The sequence below is a fragment of the Dasypus novemcinctus genome, chromosome 3 (assembly GCF_030445035.2).
Source record: "Dasypus novemcinctus isolate mDasNov1 chromosome 3, mDasNov1.1.hap2, whole genome shotgun sequence".
Lineage (NCBI taxonomy): Eukaryota > Metazoa > Chordata > Mammalia > Cingulata > Dasypodidae > Dasypus > Dasypus novemcinctus.
The window spans coordinates 77,577,432-77,590,538 of NC_080675.1; the positions used below are offsets into that span (position 1 = coordinate 77,577,432).

Below are 13,107 nucleotides of genomic sequence, written 5' to 3' on the forward strand. Positions count from 1 at the left end.
TACCACATGGTAGGTCCCAGGTTTGGTTCCTGATGCCTCCTGGAGAAGATGAGCAAGACAGCGAGTGGCGCAACAAGGAGACACCAAGAGGAAAGACAAAAAGAGATATAACAAAGCAGGAAGTGGGGGTGGCTCAAGTGATTGGGAGGTCCCAGTTTGGTTGCCAGTGCCTTCTAAAGAGGAGAAGAGCAGACACAGACAGCACACATCTAATGGACACAGAGAGCAGACTGTGAACGTAAGCAATGAGGGTAGCATGGATAAATAAAAATAAATCTTAAAAAAAAAATTCCTCAAGATACTGGCAAATAGAACCCAACAATAGAAGACAAATTATACACCATGATCAAGCAGGTTTTATCCCAAGAATGCAAGGGTGTTTCTTCACAAGAAAATCAATTAATGTAATACACCGTATTTTCAAAGAAGAAAAATCACTTGATCATCTCATCGGTCCTGAAAACCTCCTCGTTACTGAAACGTGGTCTCTCTCTAAGCCAAACACTACAAATAAACTCATTACCTCCCCCTCCAACGTGGGACATGCCTCCCAGGGATAAGCCTCCTGGGCACTAAGGAATTATTATCATCTGTCAATCAGTGAGGCATTTGAAGAAAAACTTTGATAAAAAGGGGGAAAATAAATAAAAAAGTTTTTATGGCAAAGAGATTACAAATTGAATCAGGAGGTCATTCTGGAGGTTATGCTTATGTAGGTCTCAATCAAACTTCACAAAATGTCATGGTAAACAAAGTCACAAACAAAAGTGCTACTGAGGACTCTAGAGACACCCAGACAGCATGGACAAGCTGTGCCATGCTACACTACACTGTACAGAATATTTAAAATTTGCACTCAATTATTTTGTAAGGCTCCTTAAGTTTTTTGAAGTGAACAAAAATGCAAATTTTTGAAGATGTATTATGAGTTTGATTTCTGCAAGAAAGAGGATAAGAAATATGAATCAATAAAATCATGCCAAATGACATATCTTGACTGTATCAGAAGACTGGTGAACTTATACACTTAAGTTAAAATAAAGTATTTAGGATATTATCACTTATTGTGATTCCTCACTTTTACTGACTTTTTTGGTTAACAGATCAATTCCTAATTTCAATAGGTAATACAGCTTCTGCGGGATGAGTACTGGAGCCTAGCAGATCCAGGGTACTGTGGACCTTAGACTGGCCTGGCTTGGTTGCAGAAGGATGATCATTTCTCCCACTTCCAGTCCTGAAAAATAAATCAGGTTAAGGGAATAGAAAATGAAAGGGCTGGGGGAAGGTGCTATTTAGACAGGGAAAACCTGCCTGTTAAAGTAATATTTGTGCAAAAGCCTGAAGGAAGTGAAGAAGTAAGCCAAGGGAAGGTCTAGGAAAATAACATTTCTGGCACAGTGAAAAGAAAACGCAAAGATTGGAGCATGCGTAGTATGTTCAGAGAAAACCAGTGCAGAAAGAGTAGGTGAAAGAGGGTTAGGAAATGAGTTGGGAGAGGTAACCAGAAGCCAAATTACACAGGACCTTTTGGGCCATGGCTAGGACTTTGAATCCCAGTAACAGGAAGTCACTAGATGGTTTACAACAGGTTAGTAATATGATCTGAAATATGTTTTAAAAAGATCATTGGCTACTATAGCCATAATATTTAATTCAACTTATGGAAAGTGTATTCAATGCCAATGCCTAGATCAACAACTCTTTGAAATCAGGAAATGTCTTGCTCTGCCACCCAACTCTTCTCCTAAGTAACTTGGTGACTTGGGCAAGACTTTCAACCTCTTTATGCCTTAGTCTCCTCATTTGTCTTTTCCAAGTCCAACATTTTATGATTCTAGAAAGTTAAACAGACTTCAGTATTACACTAGCTTTTTTGTTATTTATACATATTTTTGTTCATTTTTTATTTATCAATTTTTTAAGAAGTTTTTTTCTCTTTTTGGTATTTTTAAGCTAGCTTTATTATTTAAACCAGTGATTCTCAACTAGAGATAATTTCTGGAGTCATTTTTGCTTGTCACAACTGGGGAGGGTGTGCAAGTATTATCTAGTGGGTTAAGGTCAGGAATGGTGATAAGTATCATACAATATACAGGACAGCCCCCACAATGAAGAATTGTGTGGCTCAAAATGTCAGTAGTACTGTTGTTGAGAAACCCTGACTTTAAAAAAAACCAGAAAACTCACACCATTTTTAGTCACAATTTAGGGCACTGAAGTTAGCACTTTTCTAACTCCAGCTCCTAAGGAGTTCCTGATCTAGCTTATCAACTCATTGTTTATCAAAGTCGAGGATGCTACAAGCTATTTTCTGTGAATAATTTTGCATCCTGATTCTTTTTTGCATGGGTAGGAAAGCTGAAATTGGAATTAGACCATAAAAACAACATTGCTAATGACTCAGAAAGAGGGCTCCTGGGTTGTACATACTTAGGGTCAAATAATACGTCACCCAAACACTTGGAGTGACTTTGAGAAATTATTTAAACCCTGTGACACAGTCTTCATACATTAAGATGAGAGAGCGCCTTTTTTCGGCCAAAAGGATTTTATGAATGAGAATGGTTTACAAAATGCTTAGCCCAGTGTCTGGTAAAAGGTAAGCATTCAATGAATATTGTAATTACTACAATTTGCTAGGTAGTGTGATTATGACTGCTCTTTGCTTTTCTAGAACCCTTCCCCTTTCTCCTTTTTTAAAATTTTGAAATAAGTTCAAACTTACAGAACAGCTGCAAAAACAACATAAAACCCACACAGAGAACATCAACATTTTCTAGTCTCTTTTAATTTCTTGCTTCTAATTTGCTGTGAACCAAGAAATCCACTCTACCAACCTTTGTAGAATTGGGTCTAAAGTTAGTTCTAACTGATGGAGGAAAGAGCATGAATTTCTATTCACTGACTACACAGAGGCCTTAAAAAAAAGATTTTATTTCTCCCCATCCCCTCAGAGGACTTAATTCCTAGATTCCCAGCTATGTCCCAAATAACAGAACTCTGTCATAGAGATGATCTCTAAGCGTTTTTCCTATTATATCACAATAAAATACTGAAAAATTTTCTCCATGAGTTATTTCATTTAGGCTGCCCAGAAGAGTCCCTTGAAATTTAGAAATTCTCTGTTGGTAGTGTGATAAAATAATGCAATAGAACCTAAGATCTGTCCTTAATAATAACATTTGTTTTGCTATTTTTTAAATTATGTCACTGAGATCTTAGAGTGGTGATATTCAGACCCACAGATTTAAAAGCACATAAGAGTTGTTCACAGGTAAATATCTTTTTAAAAATACTTCTAATAGTTTTGCATAAGAATATTGTAGAATAACAGACCTTTTAAATGGTTAAAGAGCTATAATCTTTAACTGGTCAAGACTTCTGAACCTGGTGTGCATAGACTCTCCCCAGCTTTCCACCCTATTCCATGGATGGGCTTCATGTATGCCAAATTGTGTATATGTGTGCATGCACATGTGTTGAGAGTGTGTTTTGACACATAAAAAAGAAAGAACCTCGTACAAAAGTTATGAATCTTTTCATGGTATTTTAAAATGTGGTTCCTGTCATAGTACAGTTGAGTACCATGGGATTACACTCCCTTTTCTAGGTAGACATTAAACTTTAGACTTGAGGAAAACAAAATCTTTCAAAATGAGTAAATATCATTTTAAAGAGTAGCTCTTCATTCCTAAAGTTTTTTCCAACTGCGGCAGACATTGTTGGTGTTTTCCAGTATGTTTTCCTTTTCTTCCATGACAGTAATTTTTTTTTTCTGGGCACATTACCACTCAGTGAAATGTTAAATTTTCCAAGCTCCCCTGCCGATATACAACCATTTTTTGATCTTTGGAAATGGCAATTTTATATGGGCTTACGTGAAATATATCTAGAATTAAATAACATGTTTAAGAAATAATATGATAACAAGGATTCCAAAGCTACCCAATTCTCCCTTTTACTCTTATCATTTCCTGACTGTTGGGGGTGTGGCAGTTGTTTTTCTAAAATTTCACAGAATCTTTTGCCTCTCTGACAAAGCACTGGCGACTTGTGGTTTAAGAATTTTTGTTTTGCCCACTATCCTAATAATTAATATTATAATGTTCATAAATAATAAAATGTTTTATGGAGCGAACACACAGGTAGTTCCTTAATGCTCCCTGATTATTTAGGGCAGTGGTTCTCAAATAGTTAGTAAGAATCACCAGGAGAACTTGTTAAAAACAGGTTTCTGGCCCCATCCCCCGAAATTCTTGATTCAGTAGGTTGGAGTGGGATCCATGAATTGTCTTTCTAACAATTTCACAGGTTATGCTGATGCTGCTGGTACAAAGACCCCACTTTGTGAACCACTAACAGGAGGTCTAGGAGAGACTTATTTGTAACAAGGCTTCTTCTTTCTTGTCTTTCAGTAAATAAAAATTCAGCTTGATGTAGTATAAGACAAATTCTCTTAAAACAAAACCATTTCTTGGTAATGTACTACATGAGCTCCACTGTAATATAACTGTAAATTGAGCTGCTTTAACTTAGTTGCTATAGCCCAGAATTTCAGGACAATCAATTCAGAGGAATTTATTCACCCGACTCTCTCTTAGAAATGCACTGTGCTCGTGCCAGGAGGGGCAAGGGTCGCTTCAGTCCTGGCCTTGGAGCTCCAGGGTCACTTCTTCCTTGCTTTATCAGAGGCAGTGCTTCTAGCTTGACAAACGGGACATACCAGATAGAAAAACGCATGGGCGCCAATCCAAGAGTCCAAGCCTGAGCCCTTGCGGTCGACCAACTGCAGCTGTTTCCTCCCCTCTGGGGACTCCTGCAGTCGAGGGAGCCAAGCTGCGGCTGTCGTGCGTCCCTAAAGGGGCGCTGCGGAAAGCTTCCGACTGTCAAAGATAACAGTGCAAGTCTGCGCCCCTAACGGCCGCCTCCGGGCAGTCGCTGTATCGTCGCCCCAGCGGGAGCCACCCGGCCCGAGGACCGCCTCAGCCCCGGCTTTCTCGTGGGCTCTGCAGGCCGGCGCAGGACTGCGAACTCGCCGTCTCACTTCAGCCCACGGGATAGCGAAGATGTCCGCCAAGCCCCCCGGCGGCTTCGTGCGCGACGCTTCTCGGCAGATCCTGGCCGGAGGTTCCGCTGGTAAGAGCCCCGTCGCTCCAGAGGCTAGTAGCTCCCCATACTGGGGGTCCAGAAAACGTTTCTCACACAAGTCACCTACCCGAAGTTTGCCCTTCTTCTAAATCCCGCCCTCGCGGGGTAGAGCTTGAGTAAAAGAGCGAAGGAGGCCGGGAGCCGGCGGCGGGTACCAGTGCCCTGGCTAAAAGTGGCCGCGGAGTTCGCGCCAGCCGCCTTCGGGTTCCCGGCCTTCCCTGTTCCTAGCCTGAAGAGCAAGGGAGGCAGCCCTAAGGTCTGCAACTTTAAGGAGGCCTTTTTGCTTAGCTGGCTATTTTATTTGAAAATGATTCACTTCTTTCTGATTTAATTTTGCGGTCAACTCTAAAGTCTTCTTCCCAAGCCAGCTCGGATCTTAACGTACATTCCACCTCCTTCATCAACGTTAAGTACCTCAGGACGCTACACGTTTTATAATGTACTGTGCTTGTTTGGGGCTATTCTGAGTCTTAAATGAGCATAGTAAAATTAGGTACATACGTTAAACCATATAAACATCTTTGCTATAACAGGCCTAAATTAATTTATGGAAAGTTATGCAGCGGAAAAAAAAATTAGAACAAATTTTACTGTTAAATGTGGCGGGATAAAGTTACTAAATGCAAGAGATTGTTACCTGCAGGCATTTAAAAGATATTTTAAAATACAAATTTGCTGAAAATTTAATTCTATATTTGGTGATGTGTTTTTATTTTGAATGTATAATTATAATGACTTTAATTGGCTCATCATAAAACATTTTTATAAATGTAGGTGGTTCTTAAATGGTTATGGCAGCTCTAATAAATCATAGTGACTAGAAGATGTCTAATGTTTAACTTTGTGAAAGTTTATTTTCAAATAAATTTCATTATATAAAAGTAGGTGGACTTTTTATAAGAGACTACTACAAATTATGACTGGTTATTTTTATGTCATGAACTAGTTACAACCCAGGAGTACCTCAGCAGCCAGGTGTTGCTTACAGTCTGTACACTTTCCTAAAGATTTCTTTAATACCATCATTGAGACATTCATTTCTTACATGTAATTATGCAAGGTCCTTCCATTTGTGCCACTATCTACATTTATTTTAAAAGATTTACTTTTTTTTACTTATTTCCCCTCCCCCCACCTGCACTCACTGCTTGTTCTCTGTGTCCATTTGCTGAGCGTTCTGTGTCTGCTGTCTTCTCGTCTTCTATTTAGGAGGAACCAGGAACCAATCCTGGGACCTCTGATGAGGCAGAGAGGTACTCTCTGTTGAGCCACTTCAGCTCCCTGGGGTGTTGTGTCTTTCCTCTGTGTCTCTTTTTTGTTGTTGTTGCATCAGCTTGCCATGGGGGCCAGCTCTCGGTGTTGCAGGCCAGCTCACTTTCACCAGGAGGCCTGGGGAACCCAACCAAGGAGCCTCCAAATGGTAGATGGGAGCCCAATCGTTTGAGCCACATCTGCTTCCCACTGTCTACTTTTTGAGCTGTTTGCCAGTACTGATGACAAATTTGCACTGATTTCTTCAACGTTTTTAGTCAAATTCTATAATGATCAAGGCTCTGCTGGCTGTCTTGACTCACTTGATTCAGAGTCCATGACGCTGATCAAAGAAAAGTTGGTTGGCCCAATGGGAAAGTGAGGCTAATTGACGAACATCCTAACCTATGGCTAATGATTTGTAAACATCTGTATTGGCTTGATCTTACAATGGATTAGACACACCTGAACTCAAGGGATGTTGAAAGTGTATGAAGGGAAGTGGACTTGGCTCAATGGATAGAGTGTCAGCCTGCCACATGGGAGGTCCACGGTTCAAACCCAGGACCTCCTTGACCCGTGTGGAGCTGGCCCATGCACAATGCTGATGTGCACAAGGAGTGCCATGCCCCGCAGGGGTGTCTCCCGTGTCAGGGAATCCCACACGCAAGGAGCGTGCCCCGTAAGGAGAGCCACCCAGAGCAAAAGAAAGTGCAGCCTGCCCGGGAGTGGCACCACACACGCAGCAAGATGATGCAACAAAATGTGACACAGATTATGGGTGCTGCTGACAAGAACAGAAGCGGACACAGAAGAGCACAGCGAATGGACACAAGAACAGACAACTGGGCGGGGGGGGGGGGGGAGAAAAGGGGAGAGAAAAAAATAGTGTATCTAACACCTATGCTACTTACACTATTTTATTGGATGATAAATGTTTGGCACAGATATAATGTGTGAAATCACCATATGTTCTTACAAATGTAACTAATATGAATGAAAATGAGTACGTTGATAATATAAATTAACAATAGCAAAATTGATATATATCGTTAGTTTTATGGTGTTATATAATACTTCTACATATAATACTATGAAAGCAACTTATATTTTCATCGCAGTGAAAAAGAGTCATGTTTTCTCCTACTAGGCCAATATCATTTTCATATTTATTGGACTTTAATAAATGCTGGCTCATCATATCACACATATCAGTCAAGGGCTAGAAAGGAATCAATATAGAAGAGAGACCAAATTTTAATAAAAACAAAATACATTTGAATCTCTAGCAGTGGAGTTCTGATTACTGATACTATCATCAAATGCAACAACTCTGTATATGTATGTAATATGATCTTTTGGTTGGGAAGGTCAAAAATACATTTTGGGAAGTGGACTTGGCCCAAGGATAGGGCGTCCACCTACCACATGGGAGGTCCGTGGTTCAAACCCTGGGCCTCCTTGACCCGTGTGGGCCTGGCCCATGTGCAGTGCTGATGCGCGCAAGGATTGCCCTGCCATGCAGGAGTGTCTCCTGTGTCGGGGAGCCCCACGCGCAAAAAGTGCGCCCCATAAGGAGAGCCGCCCAGTGCAAAAGAAAGTGCAGCCTGCCTAAGAATGGCGCTGCATACACGAAGTGACACAACAAGATGATGCAACAAAAAGAAACAGATTCCTGGTGCTGCTGATAAGGATAGAAGCTGTCACAGAAGAACACAGCGAGCAGACAACTGGGGAAGGGGAGAAAAATAAATAAATAAATCTTAAAAAAAAATACATTCTGGCTTTCTTAAGGGAGTGTATTCACTTGCTGAAGAAATCAGTGCTTTTTTTAAAAAATTGTTTGTTTGTTTGTTGTTTTTTTAAAGATACCAAGGTATCTTTTGGAATTCAAGGTCTGGAATGCATTCTTGGAACAGGCTGGAATCAGGGGCTGGAGCACTGAGGGGGACCTAAGAAGTGGGCTTTCACCATCTTCTTTTTCTTTTCCTGTCAAATGGTCATACATTTCCAAGAAAGCTGTGTGATGGCTAAGAGGGACTTGGCTATTTTTACTGCATCTGTTATGTTGGCTTGCCACACGTCCATAGATATACCTGGTAAGAAGTAAACATGTTCAAATGGATTCAGACAGTTTATCACTTACACAGACAGCAAAAGCAAGTCACTGTATTGTCAGTTCTCTGTGTCTCTAGTGCCATATGATAACACTGAACTGAGGGGCCAGGTGACAGATGGTATAAGTGGAGGTTCATTCTGCTGCTGAGGAGCCACCTCTAAACTGTAACTAGAGGGAGATCCAAGATGGTGGAGTAGGGAATGGCAGGCTGCAATCCTCCTCCAGAAATTGCAGGAAGGTAGGAAGGTTTACCTGGCAGAAGGGAAGCTGTGGGACTGCAGAGGAATTGGAGAAGGCAGTTAAAGAGGGGGACCCAGTTGGCCCCAGGAAAGGAACTTGTAGGAGATAGGGCACACGAGCCAGCTCAAAGGGAGAGGGAAACCGGGCGGTGATTTAGCTAGATGATCAGTGCTCAGCCAGTTCTGAGAGTGAGAAAAATTCCCTCTCCCAGAAGACCAGGGGTGTGTCCTTATACCCAACAGGCTCTTGAATTGGGGGTGCTGTGGGGTAAATAGGTATGGGGGACTGGCACCCAGCCACCTTAGAGGAGAGAGGTGTTGGGGAAGGGGAGATAGGGTGTGTGAACCAGAAAAAAAAAGAGAAAAAGATGCCAACTGGCACTGAAGTAGCTCCAGGGAGATTGAAGGGGGAACTGGTCAGCAGGCTGTCACACCCACCCACCCTGGGAGGGAGAAGAACTGGGTCAGTGAGGGGGTGGACTGACAGGTGCCTAACAGCACAGGAGAGATGGAAACCTGGAGAGGCAACTGGTAAAACATTAGAAACCCAACTGGCCTGTGGGAAGCATAGACTTCCCTCACCAAAGTCTATTTTCACATGTTGGGACAGGATGGCTGCCAACGTCTGTGAGGGTTCAGGCTTCCTGGCTCCTCTGGGCTCAGCTCCTCTGTTTTCTCTACAGGGTCAGCTGTAGACTATGAGGCTCTGTAGGCTTTGCCTCTCTTCACAAGGTCAACTGTAGACTATCAGGCAAATGGCTCTGTCTCTCTTCCCAAAGCTCCAGCTTAACACCAGCATCAAACTCCAACATCAAAACTCCAACATTAAGAACACTTGCATCAGAAGCTCTCAACTCTGTCCTTTGCCATGCCTTTTATCTGAGTCCCCACTCCTTGGTGGGTGGGGACTCAATGCCCTAATGACATGGCCCAATCAAAGCCCTAATCATAACTCAATCATGCCCAGTAATAGACCAGATTACAAACATAATCCAATATCTATTTTTGGAATTCGTAACCATATCAAACTGCTACAGAGGGACATGGATGTACATGTCCAGGAAGTACAGCACACTCCAAACAGTGTAAATCCTAACAGGCCTACCCTGAGACATATACTTATCAAATTGTTAAAGACTCAAGACAGACAGAATACTGAAAGCAGCAAGAGAAAAGAGATCCATCACATATAAGGGAAGCTTGATAAGATTCAGTGCTGATTTATCATCTGAAACCATAGAGGTGAGAAGGCAGTGGTCTGACATAGTTAAGGTGCTATAAGAAAAAAACACCAACCAAGAATTTGGTATCCAGCAAAGCTGGTATTCAAAAATGAGGGAGGGTTCAAAATATTCACAGAGAAACAGAAATAAGGAGAGTTTGTCAACTCTTCAAGAAATACTAAAGGAAGCATTCCAGATTGAAAGGAAAAAAACAGGACAGAGAGGATTGGAGGAGAGTATAGGAAGGAAGATTAATGGTAAGAATAACCAAAAAGATAAAAAGAAATAAAAACAAAATATGACATATATAAACCTAAAGAAAAAATGGCTAATGTAAATACTACCTTGATAGGAATAACATTGAATGTTTTTATTTATTTTTTTTAAGATTTATTTTTTATTTATTTCTCTCCCCTTCCCCCACCCCCAGTTGTCTGCTTTCTATGTCCATTTGCTGTGTGTTCTTCTGTGACCACTTCTATCTTTATCAGTGGCACCGGGAATCTGTGTTTCCTTTTGTTGAGTCATCTTGTTGTGTCAGCTCTCTGTGTGTGCTGCGCCATTCTTGGGCAGGCTGCACTTTATTTCGTGCTGGGCGGCTCTCCTTACAGGGCGTACTCCTTGCACATGGGGCTCCCCTACACGGGGGACACCCCTGCGTGGCAGGGCACTCCTTGCATGCATCAGCACTGTGCACGGGCCAGCTCCACACGGGTCAAGGAGGCCTGGGGTTTGAACTGTGGACCACCCATATGATAGGCAGATGCCCTATTCATCGGGCCAAGTCCACTTCCCAACATTGAATGTTAATGGATTAAACTCTTCAATCAAAAGACACAGATTGGTAAGATGTTTAAGGAAATATGACCCACTATATGCTGTCAACAAGACTCACCTTAGACCCAGGGACACAAGGAGGTTGCAAGTGAAAGTTGGAAACTATTTTATATGGAAACAGTAACCAAAAAGGGCTGAGTGGCTATACTAATATTGAACAAAATACACTTTAAATGCAAAACTGTTGTAAAAGATAAATCACAACTCAACAGTTTCATAGACTTATAATGAAGCCTTTAGCTGTTCCCTGTGGGAATGAGGTAGAAAGTTCTGTGCTTTGCTGAAACTGGGGAGATGAATGAGAAATCACCTTGTGCCAATCTTCTACAAGATAGGGATGAGATAATTGCCACTCAGTGCTCCTCACCACCCTGCCGATCTTTTCTTGTTCTCGGATGAATCACAGGGCAGTCTGCCAAGACTCAGGTCACACTCTGGTCACACTTTGCCTCTGTGGTCTTTGTGGAGACAGGGTGCCACATAGTGGAGCTACTCCCTGGAGCTCTCCTGGTATCTTCATCTGTCTTCTTTCTCACAATTAACTGCTGTTTTCTTTTCTTGAGTCCATATGGTAGATCATGACTTCTGTTACCTAGACAGAGTATGAGGAACTGTCTTACTTTTTTCTTTTCTTGTCCAAAATCCTGGAGAACTCAAAGCAGCTCTGAGCAGGGGCCCACTTCTGCAGCAATCAGCTATAACCAGTTCCCACATGGATGGTTTTGGCAGAGGAGGCAGAGATCTCAGGGAAGATTATTTTCCAGAGAAGTAATACATATCATGAGATGGGCAATAGGTGTCTACTGTAACAATATATTCCTGCCATTTATTAAAAGATGGTTTATAATGTTGGCATTTAAAAGACTAAAGAGATTGCTGTACTGTTGCTTTGCCAATATTCATCTAAAGATTGGCCTTGAGTTTGTAGCTATATATTTTATTACCAACAGAAACTTTGTTTTATATAATGAAGGTTGTACTCAGACAAGCCAATATGTGCTGGGGTTTGTGTTCAGAGCTTTAATACTAGGATGAGATTCAGGCATGAGAGTCAGAGAAGCCAATGATGAGAAGGCTTGAGGAGTATGGTTAAGGTCAAGTACTGTGGAGTACCTTTGGTACTCAAAGTAGTACACTTTGAATACCAAAAGTTTACGCTTTGTCTGTAGACAAGCAATGGTAGCATGCTAGTGCTTGGAAGCTTGTTAAAAATGTAGTCTTGGACCCCATCTTAGACCTACCATATCAGAATCTACGTTTGAGGAAGGCCTCCATGTTTTCACTTTAAAATTTGAGAACCACTGAGTTAAAAAAACATTTAGGAAAAAAGAGTGCATAGAATGTGAAGGCCAAAGCCAGACTGCAGAGAGTTGTGAGTAAAATCTTTCTTGGTTTTCATTGAAGACCAGAAAGCGAAGAAGGACTTCCATAATCCTCATTATGTATCCGCAATTTAGCTTTCAGGCTTATTTTCCATTCCTCTCTTGCATATATTAAATGTTTCTGCTACATAGATCTGTTCACTGTTCTTGAAAGTTGCCTGTACCTTTCCACTTTATTCCTAAGCCTGAAATGTCTTCCCCTTCCTTTCTCCACCTATAGAAATGCTATCCATTTTCCAAGGCCCAGCTTGAAAACTGTTCTCTGCATAAATGTTTCCCAGATGGCCTCTACAGCTTTATACAGCTTTAACTTTCTTATTTCTACATGAGTGATGTAAGTAGTAATAATAATAATAATAATAATAATAATGATAATGGAAGCTAACATTTATTGAGTAAATACTAAGTGCCAGAACTGGTTCTAAGCCCTACATATATTATCCATTTAAATCATCACCGAAACTCCATAAGATAGGCACTATTATGATTTTCATTTACAGATGAGGCTATTCATTTGCCCAAGGTTACAGAGACATGCAGCCATTTCTATAGGAAATCAGGGATAGGAGAGGAAATAAGAAAATGTTATTTCCATTGCAAGGCATTTTTATAAGTTGGAGAAATCAAGTGTATTATCTCTTATCTCTATATTTCATTAGCTTGCATTCCTTAAAATAATTCTTTTACCTACAAATACAATCCTCACAGTCTTTCCACTAGGCAGTGTTTTGTTTATTCCAAATAATTTCAATCTATATGAATGCAGGATTACCTTAGCCAAAAGAAACTTCAGTTATTTTTAGTTCTCAATCCTTCCAGGGCCTCTGTATGCAGTTGGGCAGATTATGGGTAGAACAGGGGCCCTAGCTCCCATAATCTGTGTAATCTGGAGCAGAGCTGTGTCC

The 13,107-nt window shown here is 41.2% G+C and overlaps 1 protein-coding gene across 2 annotated transcripts in view; it reads left to right on the forward strand.

Annotated features, from left to right (window-relative positions):
* The first annotated feature begins 585 nt into the window (after positions 1–585).
* Positions 586–13,107, forward strand: part of SLC25A21 (solute carrier family 25 member 21) — a 560,688-nt gene continuing 548,166 nt past the window's right edge. The window contains exon 1 of one of the 2 annotated variants that reach the window (XM_004465782.5): positions 586–5,139. In XM_004465782.5, coding sequence (XP_004465839.1) covers positions 5,070–5,139 — 70 coding nt within the window. In that variant the 5' untranslated portion in view covers positions 586–5,069. The remainder of the gene's footprint in view (positions 5,140–13,107) is intronic. The other variant, XM_071213973.1, reaches the window with a different exon arrangement.